Source organism: Gadus macrocephalus, chromosome 20 (genome assembly GCF_031168955.1).
Source record: "Gadus macrocephalus chromosome 20, ASM3116895v1".
Classification (NCBI taxonomy): domain Eukaryota; kingdom Metazoa; phylum Chordata; class Actinopteri; order Gadiformes; family Gadidae; genus Gadus; species Gadus macrocephalus.
In genome coordinates, this window is record NC_082401.1 from 1,699,044 (window position 1) to 1,718,699 (window position 19,656).

Below are 19,656 nucleotides of genomic sequence, written 5' to 3' on the forward strand. Positions count from 1 at the left end.
CCATAGCAGAACTCTCCCTCTCTGCTGCACTCTCACTAACTAATGCGGTAGAACATGCTCAGGCTAGCCCGCCATCTACACTGAGCATGAATGTTTGGCGTGTCATTTCCTTACCACCTCGCAGTGTTGCAACGTTCTGGAGTTCCGTAGATGGAGCTGTTCCGGAGCTATTGGAGGACATAGAATAGACACCTCTGAGGGCTCCACTCTCAATGTCTCTAGTTTTTCAAAATCTCTAGTTCTTCATTGTCGAACAACAGGCCAACGTTTTCATTGGCGAATTTCCAATGGAACTCCCCTGTGTGTGTGTGTGTGTGTGTGTGTGTGTGTGTGTGTGTGTGTGTGTGTGTGTGTGTGTGTGTGTGTGTGTGTGTGTGTGTGTGTGTGTGTGTGTGTGTGTGTGTGTGTGTGTGTGTCAGGCCGGATCACGGAGGCCACGGCGCAGCTCCACGACCACCTGAACATTGTAGGTCTGGTGGGCTCCATTGACAACGACTTCTGCGGCACGGATATGACCATCGGCGCCGACTCCGCCCTGCACCGCATCATGGAGATCGTGGACGCCATCACCACCACCGCCCAGAGGTCCGCCCCCTCGTTTGCCGCACCGGGCGATACGCAGCCTCTCAGATTGGTGGATCACCACTCAGTAGAGCATCTCCACAGAGTCGTCATGGAGTAGAACAGGACTAACGTTTGAGTAGTGAGGCTCCTGGTATGTACCAGGGCTTGGATAGCAGCCTGATCTTCACTGGTCTAGTCCACTACCCGGGTCCTGGTCCTAGAAGAGCACACATTAAGATCCTGATTCAGGGTTGTGAGCGACACCTGCCTCTTAAAAGGCTCTGCCTCACTACACGTTGTTCTTAGCAGCATGTGACTGTTCAAAATGTGATGTAAGGCTAGTAGTGGTAAGATGTTGTATTGACAGCCAGAGGGTCAGGGTTTCGACCCTGAGGTCTGAAGCTTCTACCAGTAGGCATCATGGAGGAAGATACCCTCCCCCCTACCTGCTCCTCAATGACCTTTGAGCAAGGCTTCTCTGTACAGTGTCTGCTCAATGAATCAATATGAACAGTGATTCGTTTTGATGAAGTCAGCCGGACCATGCGTGGCTTTCCTCACACTTTTATTCCTACATCCATGGTTTCCACAGCTCGAGTTGGCATCAGAATCTGAATGCCCACAGGCCAGATGGTTGTTAATCACTGTTGGCTCTGGGTCGGATGCTCCTTCAACTGGCTCTAACCTTGCACCAATTGACATGGCAAATGGGTCTAAAACAGGAAATGCTTTGTGTGCATTGTTAACATAAGAACCGTGAAAAGTATATATTTTTGCATTATCACTTTAACATGTAGCCTATCATAGGCCCTGTACTATTAATTAGCATTTATTTAATGGATAATATCAATGAATATGTATTTCCACGGTGTGTAATAACCATTAAACAATGCCTCCCCACAGCCACCAGCGTACCTTCGTCCTGGAGGTGATGGGACGACACTGTGGGTGAGTGGAACCCTTCCTCTATCCCCTGTTTCACTGTGGGTGAGTGGAACCCTTCCTGCATCTCCTCTGTTTTACTGTGGGTGAGTGGAACCCTTCCTCTATCCCCTCTGTTTCACTGTGGGTGAGTGGAACCCTTCCTCTATCCCAGGGGTGTCAAACTCATTTTAGCCTAGGGGCCACATGGAGGAAAATCTATTCCCAAGTGGGCCGGACCGGTAAAAATATGGCATAATTTTGTAAAATTAAACATGCTGTGAGCACACCAAACACAGGTTTCCGATTTACTTCCGTGAATAAAAAGGACGATGACCATTTTTCTTGTAAAACTCTGCACTGTGTCCACTTTTCGTCTTTTTGACGGAGACATTTTGGGGAAATGAGAGTGCCAAAGCGCATAATGTTGGAAGTATAAAGGTACGGCAACACCAACCGCGTTGCTCGCGGTAGGGGCGTTGTGTTGTTTGGTTTGATAGTTATGACGAAGAGGGAACGCTCCGTTCACTAACATGGACATGGACTCATCTAGCTGCGGTGGCGCGGTGGCGCGGTGGCGCGGTGACGCGGTGGAAGCGTTGAACCACCACCCACCGATCAAGCGTCAGGTTAGGCGCGGTACTCGCGGTATCCACTGCGAGCAACGCGGTTGGTGTGGCCGTAGCATAAGGCAGAACGACAAGGTAGCTCCGGGCTAGCTGCACTACCTGTTTATACTTGCTCCCTGCTCAGCCCCGGTATAAAGTTTGCTTGCTTAACATAATTGCTATTGCGATTTCTAGTGGACACATTAAGAACAGCAGTTTCTTTCATTGAAAAATAGCAGATAATTTTACGTTACATTCCAAAGCGACTTCCAGTTACACACAATTGTCCAGAAGTTCAATGTGCAACAAATTAATCAGTGCCAGTCAATGCAATTCATGTAATGCTAGGAAGGATTTTTATAAAAAAAATATATAATTTTTATTTTTTATTTTTTTTACAATACTGTACTTCACAAAATCATCTCGCGGGCCGGATTAAACCCGTTCGCGGGCCTGATCCGGCCCGCGGGCCGTACGTTTGACACCCCTGCTCTATCCCCTCTGTTTCACTGTGGGTGAGTGGAACCCTTCCTGCATCTCCTCTGTTTCACTGTGGGTGAGTGGAACCCTTCCTCTATCTCCTCTGTTTCACTGTGGGTGAGTGGAACCCTTCCTCTATCCCCTCTGTTTCAGTAGCCGCGTTTACATGGCACATCTGATCCGCATAGATTTCTATGCAGCATAGATCTGTTCCTAAAATTTGTTCCGAATGTACTGTATACATGGCAGTAACAAAAGTGTCCGTTATGCCTCTCGCGCACACCTGACACATCTCTAGACCGGCGGCTACATAATGGATGTCTTATCACTATCTGGGATTTTAAATTTGATTTTTTTATGAAAGCACAGCAGGAGAGAGCTTTTCTCTGCCTGCTCCTTTAATTAAGAAGGAGGAGGACAGCGCAGCAACGTCAATTTCTCGTCAGATCTTTATATTTACCCTAAGCTCCGCCGCAAACAAGAGGAATTTGGATGCGAGTCCGCAGCCAAGACTGGTGGGTGAGAGTGGTCTTACGGGAATTTAGTGACCAGGAATCCTCGAAGGTCCAATTGCGAACTACTGCAGCTGCCATCTCTCTAAGTTAAGAAGTATTTTAACGTTCAGCCTGCAAAAGTACTAGTAGTAGCCTACTTATTTACAGTTATCTCGGACGCGCGCGGACACTACGATACGCAAACACGTCATTAATAAAATTTATATTCAAGACGTGAATCAGGCAATAAATCCACTTTCCTTGACAGCGGTGAAGTTCGGTGTGATTAAAAGTACAGACGGAGCTCTGTGGACCAATTGCGAACTACTGCGGCTGCTCTAAGTTAAACCCCAATCTATTCGGAATAAGTGTAGGCCTGTAGGCCTACATTGCGATTAAAACGGACTACACCACCTCTTCTATTCGGCATAGAATCTATGCCGAACAGATAATTGTATTCCGAATGAGGCGTATACATGATCATTTTCTGTTCCGCATAGAAATCTATGCGGAACAGATGTGTCCATGTAAAGGCGGCTACTGTGGGTGAGTGGAACCCTTCCTCTATCTCCTCTGTTTCAATAGCTGCGTTTCCGTCTAAAAGGTGATGCGAATCTTTAGAAAGTTCGCAAAAAAGTAATTCGAATTAGGTGCGTTTCCATCAAGTGGTTGGAGCGGAATAGGGTGATGACGTTACACGTTGATGTCGGCAGGGTTGCTATGGCAGGTGTTCGACTTTCGACCCCCCCGCATATTACGACCCGCCTTCGCGTGAACGCGCATTCGCTTATTGTCGCCTTTCATTTAGTTCGAGGCGCTCTTCCTTCCGACAATAATAGTCTAAATTAGTGTTTATATTCTATCACAACAGCACAAGTTGAGCAACTTGGCACAGAAAGCGATGGCATATTTTAGATTGTAAGTTTGAAGACGAACACATCGCAATGGAACCTCCGACGACCCATGTACGCTACAACATTCACGATAATGAACTACGAGAGCACTTAAATACGTAATAGTTAATAGTAATACATTTATGCATTATGTTATTTACTCATATTAATTTTGACAACCTCTTGGTAGCCTACCCTGGAAAGCACATTTAACTGTGACTGATCCAAAACTAAGGAAATCCTTTACTATGTACAGACTCAGTGAGCACAGCCTCGCCTTCGAGAGAGTGAGGATATTGGATATACAGTGGGGCAAAAAAGTATTTAGTCAGCCACCAATTGTGCAAGTTCTCCCACTTAAAAAGATGAGAGAGGCCTGTAATTTTTATCATAGGTATACCTCAGCTATGAGAGTCAAAATGAGAAAAAAAAATCTAGAAAATCACATTGTCTGATTTTTAAAGAATTTATTTGCAAATTATGGTGGAAAATAAGTATTTGGTCAATAACAAAAGGTCATCTCAATACTTTGTTACATGCCCTTTGTTGGCAATGACAGAGGTCAAACGTTTTCTGTAAGTCTTTACAAGGTTTTCACACACTGCTGCTGGTATTTTGGCCCATTCCTCCATGCAGATCTCCCCTAGAGCAGTGATGTTTTTGGACCTTCGCTGGGCAACACAGACTTTCAACTCCCTCCAAAGATTTTCTATGGGGTTGAGATCTGGAGACTGGCTAGGCCACTCCAGGACCTTGAAATGCTTCTTACGAAGCCACTCCTTCGTTGCCCGGGCGGTGTGTTTGGGGTCATTGTCATGCTGAAAGACCCAGCCACGTTTAATCTTCAGTGCCCTTGCTGATGGAAGGAGGTTTTCACTCAAAATCTCACGATACATGGCCCCATTCATTCTTTCCGTCACACGGATCAGACGTCCTGGTCCCTTGGCAGAAAAACAGCCCCAAAGCATGATGTTTCCACCCCCATGCTTCACTGTAGGTATGGTGTTCTTTGGATGCAACTCAGCATTCTTTCTCCTCCAAACACGACGAGTTGAGTTTTTACCAAAAAGTTCTATTTTGGTTTCATCTGACCATATGACATTCTCCCAATCCTGTTCTGGATCATCCAAATGCTCTCTAGCAAACTTCAAACGGGCCCGGACATGCACTGGCTTTAGCAGGGGGACATGTCTGGCACTGCAGGATTTGAGTCCCTGGCGGCGTAGTGTGTTAGTGATGGTAGCCTTTGTTACTTTGGTCCCAGCTCTCTGGAGGTCATTCACTAGGTCCTCCCGTGTGGTTCTGGGATTTTTGTTCACCGTTCTTGTGATCATTTTGACCCCACGGGGTGAGATCTTGCGTGGAGCCCCAGATCGAGGGAGATTATCAGTGGTCTTGTATGTCTTCCATTTCCTAATAATTGCTCCCACAGTTGATTTCTTCACACCAAGCTGCTTACCTATTGCAGATTCAGACTTCCCAGCCTGGTGCAGGTCTACAATTGTGTTTCTGGTGTCCTTTGACAGCTCTTTGGTCTTGGCCATAGTGGAGTTTGGAGTGTGACTGTTTGTGGTTGTGGACAGGTGTCTTTTATACTGATAAGGCGTTCAAACAGGTGCCATTAATACAGGTAACGAGTGGAGGACAGAGGAGCCTCTTAAAGAAGAAGTTACAGGTCTGTGACAGCCAGAAATCTTGCTGATTTGTAGGTGACCAAATACTTATTTTCCACCATAATTTGCAAATAAATTCTTAAAAAAATCTGACAATGTGATTTTCTGGATTTTTTTTTCATTTTATCTCTCATAGCTGAGGTATACCTATGGAAAAAAAAAAAAAAAAATTACAGGCCTCTCTCATCTTTTTAAGTGGGAGAACTTGCACAATTGGTGGCTGACTAAATACTTTTTTGCCCCACTGTATATTGAATATATATTGAATATATCCAATATATATTTTCGATATATTGAATATATACTGGATATAATGGATATATTCAATATCCAGCCAATTTAGCCTGCCATATTCATCACCCCACTCCTATTTCTTGTTTGCAAAGTCTGAGAAACGTATACATCAATACGTTTCTCAGACTTTGCAAACAAGAAATAGGAGTGGGGTGATGAATATGGCAGGCTAAATACGTTGAGTGTTGAGTGTTACTGAAAAGACAAAATTTTCTTCATTATGAAGTCTTCGGCTTTGAACTTCAGGTGACCTTTCTCCAATCATCACGAGAGTTTAGGTGAGTGACAGCTCACAGGCCTCTGGTGGCCTGTGAAGGATATTGGATATATTCAATATATATTTTGGATGTATTGAATATTTATTGAATATATATATATACTGGATATATTCAATATCCAGCCAATTTAGTCTGCCATATTCATCACCCCCCCTCCTATTTCTTGTTTGCAAAGGCTGAGACACTTCAAATTGTTTGGGGTTACATCATTGTGTAGTCACAACAGGGGACATTTGGCGGGGGGGGGGGGTTGTATTCTGGCAGGCAATTTAGCCTGCCGTATTACAACCCCCCCTCCTATTTCTTGTTTGCAAAGGCTGAGACACTTCAAGGCCACTGGATGTGACTGTAGAAATTTCAGACTTGTAGTCATAACAGGGGACATTTGGCAGGTGGGGGGGGGGGGGGGCGTTGTCTTCTGACAGCCAATTCATGCCGGCAGTCCAGTGTTGATGCCTACCATGTCAATATAATGAACAGTACATATTATGAATATGTGTATGGATGTGCATATGTATATGTATGCATGAAGTAATTGCAATTAACAACTTCTGACTTTGAGGAATATTCGAGAATAGACTTCCTTTCAGAAATCCTATGTAACATAAACAGATATCAAAGTTGAACACACATTACATTAATGAGCCTTACAACTGTTCCCTACAGAAAAAACCACACCCTTGTAAAATAGCCACAATGTCTTGTGGCCAAAAATACCAGAAGACAAGAAGTAAAGTTTGGTGCAAGTACAAAAGTAGTCTATACATTTACATTTTTTTGTGATAATAACCTGACTGTAATGAATACGAAGGATGCCAAGAATAGGTTCCAAGCGCAGAGCATGATAGAATGTTTATTAACACAATTCCCAAAAAGGAGGCTGGAGATGGGTCAAGGGACAGGCAGGAGGTCACACACAGGAAATTTGATGGGTAGGCGAAGTCCAGGCAGGGAGCAGGCTAGGAGTCGGAGACTACGTTAGTCAGCAATCAGGTCGATGCACGGGTAATCCATTATATATAGGTAATATAAAAAAAGGCACAGTACGGTTGTGGTGAAAACAAACAAGAAATAGGAGAGGGGTGATGAATATGGCAGGCTAAATTGGCTGGATATTGAATATATCCAGTATATACAGTATATATTCAATATATCAAAAAGATATATTTAATATATATTCAATATATATATCCAATATATCCGATATCCTTCACTCTCTCGAAGGCGAGGCTGTGCTCACTGAGTCTGTACATAGTAAAGGATTTCCTTAGTTTTGGATCAGTCACAGTTAAATGTGCTTTCCAGGGTAGGCTACCAAGAGGTTGTCAAAATTAATGAGTAAATAACATAATGCATAAATGTATTACTTTTACCTATGACGTATTTAAGTGCTATCGTAGTCCATTATCGTGAATGTTGTAGCGTACATGGGTCGTCGGAGGCTCCATTGCGATGAATTCGTCTTCAAACTTACAATCTAAAATATGCCATCGCTTTCTGTGATAAGTTGCTCAACTTGTGATGTTGTGATAGAATATAAACACTAATTTAGACTAATATTGTCGGAAGGAAGAGCGCCTCGAACTAAATGAAAGTATGGGGCGTTGACAATAAGCAAATGCGCGTTCATGCGAAGGGGGGTCGTAATATGCGGTCTTTATGCGGAAATCGGAAAGACTGTCAGTCCTGTGTGTTCAAAGTTCGCTACGTCACAGCTGATTCGCAAAATGTGTTTCCATCTCCCATTTTGCGAATTTACTCTGTTTCGCATTTTTCAAAAACCACCTCAAGCGAGCGGATAAACTTTTTTGCGAATTAGAGGATTTTGATGCAAATTTTGGTGTTTCCATCACCGTTTACTGATTCGATACTTCGATACTTTCGATACACTAAGTTTGCATTAAATTAGGGGGATGGAAACGCACCTACCGTATTTTCCGGACTATACGTCGCTCCCGAGTATAAGTCGCATCAGTCAAAAAATGCTCCATGACGAGGAAAAAAACATATATACGTCGCATCGGTGTATAAGTCGCATTTATTTTTAAACATTTAAACAAGAACGTTTAGTCTGGAGAGACTGAATGAAATTGCAATATAGGTGTGTCGGTCCCTCGTAGTTCTGAGAGTAGGCCTATACCGAATTCAGTGACACCGGGATTCCACCGGACGCGTATGCGCCGCGGTCAGATGCCTTCACAAGTCCAGCGGAGGGCTCCAGTTTTCGCCGGCCAAGTCATGCGCTGTGATATGTGTGACAGCTATGTTGCACAAAATTGCAGCTAAGGCTGGGGTAGCTTTGGTTGAACCGGAGGACATTGAGGACGAGAATATAATTTATTCGGTGGTGCAGTAGGCTTGCAGCGTTCAGTTGTAGGCCTAATGAATGACGGTGCCCTCTTGCGGCCGAGGATTATGTACGCACAATTTTGGCATATAAATCGCTTCGAAATATAAGTCGCAGGGCAAGCCAAACTACAAAAAAACCGCGACTTATAGTCCGGAAAATACGGTACTGTGTCTGAGTGGAACCCTTCCTCTATCCCCTCTGTTTCACTGTGGGTGAGTGGAACCCTTCCTCTATCCCCTCTGTTTCACTGTGGGTGAGTGGAACCCTTCCTCTATCCCCTCTGTTTCACTGTGGGTGAGTGGAACCCTTCCTCTATCCCCTCTGTTTCACTGTGGGTGAGTGGAACCCTTCCTCTATCTCTGCTCCTCTGTATCCAGTGTTGGCCTGTCCTCCATGACCCCTCCCCCCGGGCCACTGCAGGTACCTGGCCCTGGTGTCTGCGCTGATGTCCGGAGCTGATTGGCTGTTCATCCCCGAGGCCCCGCCCAAAGAGGGCTGGGAGGACCGCATGTGCTCCCGTCTGGAGGGGGTGCGTCTAGGAGACACGTGGTCCGATACGAGGGGAGAGGATCTGGATGTTTGGAGTGCTTTTTGATCAGCCTAGCTGGATTAGGATTACATTTTGAGCAGGGTTTTGAACAGGGTCAGTTATATCATGGGATTGGGTTGGAGCTAGCAGATTGTGGTGGGGTTGTGACTAGCAGATTGGGGCAGGGCTGGGCCTTTAGGAGCAGGAAGCATATTCGGACAGTAAGGATTGACTATTGACAGTCAATAGTTCTAGTGTTGACTAATGAATCCTCCTCCACCAAGCCAGCCACATCCTATAATTTAGTGTGTGTGTGTGTGTGTGTGTGTGTGTGTGTGTGTGTGTGTGTGTGTGTGTGTGTGTGTGTGTGTGTGTGTGTGTGTGTGTGTGTGTGTGTGTGTGTGTGTGTGTGTGTGTGTGTTACAGAGTCGCAGCAGAGGTTCCAGGCTCAACATCATTATCGTAGCAGAAGGAGCCATCGATGATGAAGGCAAGGCCATCAGCTCCAACTACATCAAGGATGTGAGTGTTCATAGACTTTAGACTTTAGATTTTATTGTCCCCAAGGGGAATTTTTTCTTCACTTCACAGTACATTGCATATGTGGGCCGCACGCCAACAGACAATAAACAGAGACAAATAAACATCTACACAGATCTGCATAAAACATCTACACAGAGTAGGACTGGGGGTGATTTATCTTGGCCTTTTATTAAGTGCTGTTATGGCTGCAGGCACCGGGCTTTTACCGTAGCGAGCCCTCCTGCACAACAGGGACCTATACCTGCGTGCAGAGGGCATGACAGTGAAGTGGCAGTTGAGAGGGTGTGTGTTGTCCTGTGCTATTGTGGATGCAATGCGTGAGATGGCCTTTATATTGAGCTCTGACAGTGTGGGTGTGGGGAGACCAATTAATTTGGCAGCTATATTTGTGACACGTGTAAGTTTGACCCGGTTTTTGACAGTGAGCATGTTAAAGAAGCAGGTGGAACAGTAGAGCAGAATGGGTTGGACAATACTTTGATATAACAGAAGGAGGAGATGGGGGGCAACATAGAGTCCTTTGAGTTTGCGGATGGCATACAGTCTTTGGTGGCTCCTTTTTTGAATGTCCGTTGTGTGCTGGTCGAAATTGAGTTTATTGTCCAGAGTGAGTCCAAGGTATTTAAAGCTGTCAACTATTTCTACTGTGTCATTGTTGATGAGAGTGGGGGGCTGGGGGGATGGGTTACCTATTGTTATTTCTTTTGTTTTGGCTACATTGAGATGGAGGAAGTTATGTGAGCACCATTGGGTGAATTGAGTGACAGTGTTGTGGTAAACTGATACAGAGTTATTGTCTGATAAGAGTGCGAGAATGGCAGTGTCATCAGAGTATTTGAGGAAGGTGGTGGTGTGGGAGGGGCTGGTGCAGTCACCTATAGTGCCTTTTCACTTCAAATACCAATATTATTACGATACTTTGTTTTACTCTTGAAAATAAATAATATATGGAAGCACTTTGCTCATGATTGCCAATTAGCCACCTAAAAACACACACAAAAGAAAAGTTGCATGGCTTAAAGGGGAAATATTATGGTGTTTTCCCAAAAGTAAACATAGTATTTGAGTGCCAGATAACATGTTTTTGAAGCTGTTTGCTGGAAATAGCTTTTAGGGAAAAGAATCGTAGCTTTAAAAAAAAAAAAAAAAAAAAAGAATGCGCTGTTTCTGGTGTCTGTAGCTTTAATCCAAATGAGCTGCTGCCCATTGACCAATGAGCTGTCAGACTGAACCACAGCATGGAGGAGAAGGGATTGTTGCCGTGTGCGGACTCCTGGAGCTCTATATCTATATAATATAATAATAATATTATATATGGGTATTTATTAGTGCAGTCAGTTTAACGCGTTATTAACAGCGTTAACGCAGTCAGTTTTTAATCGCAATTAACGCTCTTTTGGCTTGGCAAAAGTAGTTTTTTCAGCTGCTGTCTAGCAACAACTAGTCACGTTAGAAAAAAACTACAACACCATACCGGATCTAGCTACACCGGAAACAAAACAACAGCACGCCGCACAACCTTGTTGGGGCAAGCAAGGATACGGAGCGGGTGAAAAACTCCTTAAAAGTGTGTGTGTGTGTTTGTGTGTCACTCTGTTCGAGCCTGCATGAGAGTTCAATGTTGTCATTAGCTGTTACGTCTTTCTGACCAATTGCAGTTCAAGGCCCACCTGGGCTGTACCACTTCGGGAGGGGCCAGTTAGTGAGTGTTGCAGCTGTTGAGGGAGGTTGCGGGCGCATAGCACAGGCTGCCGGATGGCGCTGCAAGGAACTTTTATAAACGCAATATTGTTATCCCGCAGTAATCAGCCCGACAGCCCCGAAACGTTAACGGCCCACCGGGAATTCTCCCGACTCTCCCGATTACCACTCTGCGTGCGTGCGTGCGTGCGTGCGTGCGTGCGTGCGTGCGTGCGTGCGTGCGTGCGTGCGTGCGTGCGTGCGTGCGTGCGTGCGTGCGTGCGTGCGTGCGTGCGTGCGTGCGTGCGTGCGTGCGTGCGTGCGTGCGTGCGTGCGTGCGTGCGTGCGTGCGTGCGTGCGTGCGTGCGTGCGTGCGTGCGTGCGTGCGTGCGTGCGTGCGTGCGTGCGTGCGTGCGTGCGTGCGTGCGTGCGTGCGTGCGTGCGTGCGTGCGTGCGTGCGTGCGTGCGTGCGTGCGTGCGTGCGTGCGTGCGTGCGTGCGTGCGTGCGTGCGTGCGTGCGTGCGTGCGTGCGTGCGTGCGTGCGTGCGTGCGTGCGTGCGTGCGTGCGTTTCTCTTCTTAGATCCATCTTACCAAATATATTTTATTATTGTCCTTCTCAACACTCTGATCTCACTAAAAGGCTAGCAGCACGAAATCAAGAGATATTTAGAATAGAAAAAAATGTGTGATTAATCGCGAGTTAACTATGACATTAATGCAATTAAATATTTTTTGTCGCTTGACAGCACTAGTATTTAGATAATATTATATCACGGCCAAAAGCTATGTGCGCCTCGGATGATATTATGAACTAGAAAATGCATTTCCTGCAGAAAATGCGGTGAGTGCTGTAGTATAAAGTGAGGTTGAAAATATTTTTTAATAAGGCCACATAAAGAAACGTTTAAATGGCTTAAATCAAGTTGAGGGATTTGAACAAAAATTAAAAAGTCTAAATGGAGTAAACAATGTTAACATGCACACCATTTAAGAAAATGTAAATGATTGGCAACAAATAAAGTGACAGCTGAAGGAAAAGCGCAAAGCATTGCTAAAAATACAGAAATGTAAAATGAATTGAACTGAAGAATCTGAAAGGTCAAGTGTGTGTGTGTGTGTGTGTGTGTGTGTGTGTGTGTGTGTGTGTGTGTGTGTGTGTGTGTGTGTGTGTGTGTGTGTGTGTGTGTGTGTGTGTGTGTGTGTGTGTGTGTGTGTGTTTAAGAGAATAGCGAACCGGTGCGTGATTAAAAGTAGCCCAATAGAGCGGGGAAAACCGCCAAATCTGGCAACACTGCTGAACGTCCACACGCTCCAGCGTCAACGTAGATCAATGAGACCAACTGAATTCGAAGCCGGTATGAAACTAAAACTGGTTCTGAATAAAGTTTAAATGATATCGAAATTCATTTGGATATTATTGAAGATACAAGTGTGTAGATTTGTTAAATGGTTTGATCGAAGGCAGTGTTAATTTTGCCAGCTATTTTAGATTTAGTCTTAGTCTTTAGACGAAAATGCTTATTCGATTTAGTCACATTTTAGTCATTGTTTTCCTTTGTAGTTTTAGTTTAGTTTTAGTCAACGAAAAGTCCTTACATTTTAGTCAACTTTTAGTCATTACTTTTAGTCAAAATGTTTTCTCTTTTTAAACTAGTTAAATTAGGCTAACCCACCCCATATATATGGACACCTGCTAAGTTGTTCCCATCAAATAGAGTAGTAAAGTGAAAACGTCACGTTGTCCTGGCAACCAAATTTTCAGTTCTAAACAACCGAACGAGACATGGTGTTCTCCATTGCTTCCATGTGTTGTTTCTTTCAAAATTAAAATAAATGAATTTCAAGAGGTGAAAATCACTACCAATCGAAACATGTCGAGGCGTTCATAAACGTTAGTTTAGTTTAGTTTTTTTGAATATGAAGACAATCTATTCGCAATATTACTTGCATCATTTCTAAAGCAAACTCGCAAATCAATTCGCAAAAAAGTCGTTCCTGTTCTATAAAAGGTTCATGTGGCATAGGATTTCCCCTTGTTAATTTGGTTTGTGTAGAACCGAATATCGGTTGCTATCGAAACGTGACGGCACACTTTAGTACTCTTGTCTCTTCAGCCTTCAAAACGATAGCTGGTAAATTGTGAAAAATGCAATCAACTGGGACGAATTTAGGCTGGGACGAATTTCAAAGTACACCTTATGTGGAAAGTATAGACGATTCCCATTGAAACGAAAAGCGTGTGATTCTCTACAAAACGAGAACTGGTAAATTGTGAAAAATTTATTAAACTGTAATCAGACACCGGGATTATATGCTATAGACCCTAGAATATCTGTGGTATTAAGGCTGGGACGAATTTCGAATTATAAATATGTACAATAAATAAATAAAAAATATGTGCATAACGTTAGCTCATAGCTGAGTGGACTATACCTCCCGTTGCCAAGTCGTAGCTAAGGTCCGTCCTATTTACTGGAGTGAACAGGTGCATTAAGAACCTTACGGAAGGGTAATGATTGGAAAATATCGTGCATTTTGAATATCCAAATAGCACACCACTAACATTTTAGTCCTGTCTCGTCTCGTCAACGAAAACAAAACGTACATTTCGTCATAGTTTTTATTATCAAAGATCTATTTTTAGCTCGTCAACGTCCCGTCTTAGTCATGGAAAAAAGGTTGTTGATGAAAATTTTTTGTCATATTTTTCGGTAACGAAATTAACACTGATCGAAGGTAAATGGTTGAAAAATGATTGAGTTACGATGTCTTTAGAAGTAGGATTGTCAGAATGGGCAGACGTCTTCAATGAAAACAGCTGAAAACGAAGCCGTTATTAAACAAAAACTGATTCTGAAGAAAGTTGAAATGATATCGAAATTCCGTTTAGATATTATTGAAGATATAAGCATCTAGATTTGTCAAATGGTTTGATCGAAGGTTAACGGTTGAAAAATTATTTAGTTATGTCTTAAACTGTTGAAGTCTTACTGTTGAAGTCAATGGGTGGACGGCTCCGCTGTCCTCCCATGACTCCCATTGACTCCCATGTTAAAAAAAAGATTTGAAAAAAAGCGCATGATTCCAAGCTAATTTGAAGCATTTTAAAACTTGAATGGAGTCTTTAGGTGAAAATTTGAGGAAGGAGATAGGTCCTTAAGTTTGTAGAAAATAATATAGAGGAAGGAAAGAAAGAATAAAACTTAAGAACAATAGTTGAGCGGTGCATGCAGCACTCACCTAATCATAGACTGCATCTGACGTCTCTGGTACTTCCACGACAAGTAAAGACTCGTAGTGGGGGATATCTCAGCCATGGTTGAGAAGAATTGTGGGAAAGGAACTTCGGCCTTGACTCTCTGAAGTCCATGAAATGCGACATGGAGAAAGAAAGGGATTGCACTCCGGGAGCTGAGCTGCCATACTGCCGCCAAGCTCGCCGCGCCGGAGCTGCCGGACTGCCGCCGAGCTCCCCCTCGCTGGACCTGCCAGCTTTGGCGGTGTCACGTTAAAATTGTACCGGGGGCGAAAATTTTACCGGGTACGTAATCAGTTTTCCGTTGCCAGGCAACGGACAACAGATTACGTAAGGGGTTGTCCGTTGCCAGGCAGGTTTCAATCGCGCTCATGTTGCCGAAGACGAAATAATATAATACAGATAACGGATCGCTAGATAACACTTGTTTTTACTTTATATTTGTATTGCATTTAATTGTTTAATCGAATTTTGCTAGTAAACTGAGTGTTTAATGTGTATCATAGTCTAGATAGCTTGTGTTAATTGAATTTCCTTAATTTAATTTAGAGAATAGAGCCCGACCGATATATGATTTTTAAGGCCGATACCGATACGAATATTTTGTGATTAAAAAATCCGATATGCCGATATATCGGCCGATATATATAAAAAAAAAAAATCCAGAAACGCGCAACAAAACAAACAGATTTCCCTAACATTGGTTATTTGTAGTTATCCTTTAAATCCTTTTCACTCTCGACTAACACGTAACAACAGCAAAACTGGACATGGTAGTCATGAATTAAGTCATGCTTATCGACTTTAGAGAATTGATGGGGATGTTCTTTTAATTGTTATTCAAGCAATGTATGTCTTGTGACAGTTGCCAACTTACCATGAACACACTTGCACACATGAGCTGTGTTGGAAATCATTCCCTATTCACTCCCTCACTATTCCCTATATAGTGTTTATGATATAGTGCACTATATAGGGAACGAACAAACGAGAATTCGGACACTACGCTGAACATTTCTAAGCGTCATTTGCGTCAGTAAATGCGCCGGGTATTTGTGTGACGCAGACAGATGCTCCCACATCATGTAAACAAACCGGACAATCCCGAGGAAAGCTGGAGCTTGTATTGATGTTGAATGCAACATTTCCTTCATCAAGTTTTTTTTATTAATTTTGAATATTACATTTTCTATGTTAACTCCCAATTAAATTGTTGACATCTCTAAACGAAAGCCGGAGACTCCATCATTAAATGTATCAGTTTTTGCGGTTATTCAGCTTCTTCTTCTCCTCCGGAAGAAGACTACCGCATTGCATTGTGGTATACGGAGTAACAAGTAGGGAACATCGTATGTACACTCAAATTTTAGTGCATGAAATTAACCACTGAGAATTCGAACACCATTGCAAAATGGCGAGCCCCCTATATAGTGCACTATATCCGTGATAGGGAATGATTTCGAACACAGCTATGAACACCGATGATCTCCGTCGATCTCCGTCATTCACTCTGCCTGAATCAGCGGGTTTGGGGCGTTAGAGCGCCCTCTGGTGGACAAACTTTTTTTTCTTTTTTTTATATTCATTTATCGGCCATTATAATGCCGATACCGAATAGTTTGAAAAATGCCTAATATCGGCCGATAATATCGGCCGATAATATCGGCCTGCCGATATATCGGTCGGGCTCTAGAACAGATTACGTATAGGTAATAGATAGATAGATAGATAATAGATGGGTAGTTAGGTGAGCAGGCATTTACTAACTGGTAAATGTTTTTTATTATTATTATTCACGTTATCCCCATAACATTTAGCTATTACTGTGTCGTGAAATAGATAAATACAATGCAATACAATACAAATATAAAGTTAGGAACGCTAATAAATGTAATTTGTAAAATAAGTGTTATCTGTCTTGTCGCGCTCAATGAACGAGTTCGCGAATATTCAAGAACCTTTCCACGTCATTCGACGCGATCGATCGTCTGTTGCCAGGCAGGTTTGGAATGGATTACTATGGATGACGTAGGCCGGTAAAATTTTAGCCCCCGGTACAATTTTAACGTGACAGCGGCAGTCAGCTCCCAGAGTACACCCGCTGGAGCAGCCAGAAAGCTTCGGCGGCAGTTCAGCTCCCGGAGGTCACCGCCTGACAGTGATGCCAGTAACGCGTTACTTAGTGGCCTCGGACCATTTTTTTCAGTAACAAGTAATCTAACGAGTTACTATTTCTAAACCAGTAATCAGATTAGAGTTACTCATCAAAGTCAGTGTGTGTTACTATTTTTTTATTTTTTTACCGGATCACTGATTGGCGTTGAGAGCGATGGAGTGTATGTGTGTGGTGTGTGTGTCTGCCTGCCTGTCCGTCTGTTTGTGTGAGAGTGTGTGTGCCTGTGAAGCGTAAGTCTCCAAAGACTTCAATCTATCAGAGGCGAGTGTCGACCTTGACTCTCCAGAGTCCGCGCCACCAGTGGTTATTAGCGGCGGAATTGGTCGCACGGTGCTCTGTGTGTGTGTGTGTGTGTGTGTGTGTGTGTGTGTGTGTGTGTGTGTGTGTGTGTGTGTGTGTGTGTGTGTGTGTGTGTGTGTGTGTGTGTGTGTGTGTGTGTGTGTGTGTGTGTGTGTGTGTGTGTGTGTGGAGCTGCGTCCGGTGATCACCCCATAAAGTGCGCGGTGATATTTTGTCTACGCATTAAAAGTTGGCGGAAGTGGTTGAAAGCCGTGTGTCAGTAGGTGCGTTTCCGTCTAAAAGGTGATGCGAATCTTTAGAAAGTTCGCAAAAAAGTAATTCGAATTAGGTGCGTTTCCATCAAGTGGTTGGAGCGGAATAGGGTGATGACGTTACACGTTGATGTCAGGAGGGTTGCTATGGCCGGTCGTTATGTGGAAATCGGAAAGACTGTCAGTCCTGTGTGTTCAAAGTTCGCTACGTCACAGCTGTTTCGAAAAGTGTGTTTCCATCTCCCATTTTGCGAATTTACTCTCTTTCGCATTTCTCAAAAACCACCTCAAGCGAGCGGATAAACCTTTTTGCGAATTAGAGGATTTCTATGCGAATTTTGGTGTTTCCATCACTGTTTACTGATTCGATACTTCAATGTTCGCATAAAATCAGGGGGATGGAAACGCACCTAGTGTTTGCACCAAGGGCCGTAGCACCAAATTCCCGGCCCTGTATACAAGAGGTACTGATGGGCCCCCTCGAATTCCCCCTACCAGCCCCCTGCACAGAATTGTTGAGCGGGGTGGAAGACCAGTTGTTGACCGAGGGGGAGAACAATTGTTGACGGGGGGAGAAGCAATTGTTGACAGGGGGGGGCAAAAAGTTAGCAAAACCAGTTTTTTATCGAAACTGACTCGGTCGTTTGGTAACTGTAGGCGGGGTACTTTCGGAAATGCATATCTCACTCAAAAAATCATGTACAGACTTTTTTCAAATTTTGTATGCGTGTGGGAGCACCAGAGACCCATGCAACACCAAACAAATCCCAGGGAAATGTTGTTTTTATAATATGTCCCCGTTAAATCAAGTGAAAATATTTGAACAGAGTTCAAAAAGTCTAAATGGAGTAAAGAATGTAAACATGCACATAGTTTAAAAAAAAACGTTAGATGGTTGGAAACATAAAAAGTTTGAATACATTCAAGATAAAATATAGAATAGCTGAGCTGTTAAAGCTGATAGTTTGAAATAGATGAATCAAGTGTGTGTGTGTCATCACCTGTAGTAACCAGAAAAAGTCTTATTGACGTTGTTCATTCACATATAGTTAATCAAGATAAGCTCACAAAATGATAAGGCTTGTACCGTTGGACTCCTTGGAGTCTCTTTCATATGACAGATCGTTTGTGTGGATAGCATGACGTGAAAAGATCATTTCGGTTAGCATTTAGCTTCCACCCTAAGTACAATGGATATGTAAGAAACACCTAGGCTCTTGCATATGCCATATAAACCGGGTTCCCCAGATATATAATAATCCTATTTCCAATCGACTAATCATTTTAGAGCCAGTGAAACAAGAAATTCCGTAATTGTTACGCTTAGCATTGTGTTTTTAGGTTAAATATGGACATTGTTTAGGCTCTGCAACGTCCGAAATTGTTAAACTGTGATCCGCTCTAGCCCAAGCTGGAGCGTGTGACTTGATCGCGTCTGTTTGGAATGAAAATCCTGTTATCACCTGTACACATTTTGAGATTAAGTTTAGCATTTTGATTTGGCTGTTGGTAAAAGGTTTTCATGACATTATAAAGAGCTGTTATAAATGTTGTTAAAGTGTAGTCTGTGTCTCCTGTGTACTGTTCACTGTAAGAAAACAACGTGTGTGTGTGTGTGTGTGTGTGTGTGTGTGTGTGTGTGTGTGTGTGTGTGTGTGTGTGTGTGTGTGTGTGTGTGTGTGTGTGTGTGTGTGTGTGTGTGTGTGTGTGTGTGTGTGTGTGTGTGTGCAGCTGGTGGTGGATAGGCTGGGCTATGACACCCGGGTGACTGTCCTGGGACACGTCCAGAGAGGAGGGATCCCCTCCGCTTTTGACCGGATTCTGGTGAGTTCACAATACTCCCTTACCTTTAACGTCTCCCTCACAGTTGGAGAGGACCCCTTAAGTTCTCCCTTACAGTGGGAGAGGAGTCCTAATGGGGCATTTCCACTTCTCCTCTTCGGCCCAGCCCGCCTTGGCCCAGTAGTGAATGTGCGGTTTGGCCCAGCTCAGTTACGGCTCGCGTTTCCACCGCCGACAGTACCCTTATGGTAGGGCGGGGTTTAAGCCGGATGGCGATGGCACCTACGTAAGCATCGTGACCTCATAGCAGCCCGACACAGTTCAGCCTGCTAATAAATCCAAGGAAAAAGAAGAACGCGACACCATAAACAAAGAGCAAAAATGTAGGACATCAAAGAAGGACGTCAAACTTGTGCGACATTTTCTTAAATCAACAAAGCTTTCGCCGTTTTTCCAGAAATACCTTGCGGTTACTGTGTTTGTTTGTTGCCCGGGAGTGACGATTCTGTTGACCAATCAACGGACGGCATGTGTAACTCAAACTTATTGGAACCCTTTCGGACGTCTCAGTACCCCAACGGAG

The 19,656-nt window shown here is 43.7% G+C and overlaps 1 protein-coding gene across 2 annotated transcripts in view; it reads left to right on the forward strand.

Moving 5' to 3' along the window:
• pfkla (phosphofructokinase, liver a) overlaps positions 1–19,656 on the forward strand; it is a 36,246-nt gene that overhangs the window by 7,193 nt on the left and 9,397 nt on the right. For both annotated transcript variants that reach the window (XM_060040950.1, XM_060040951.1), the window contains 5 exons: positions 420–585; positions 1,468–1,512; positions 8,976–9,084; positions 9,511–9,606; positions 19,023–19,115. In XM_060040950.1, coding sequence (XP_059896933.1) covers positions 420–585; positions 1,468–1,512; positions 8,976–9,084; positions 9,511–9,606; positions 19,023–19,115 — 509 coding nt within the window. The remainder of the gene's footprint in view (positions 1–419; positions 586–1,467; positions 1,513–8,975; positions 9,085–9,510; positions 9,607–19,022; positions 19,116–19,656) is intronic.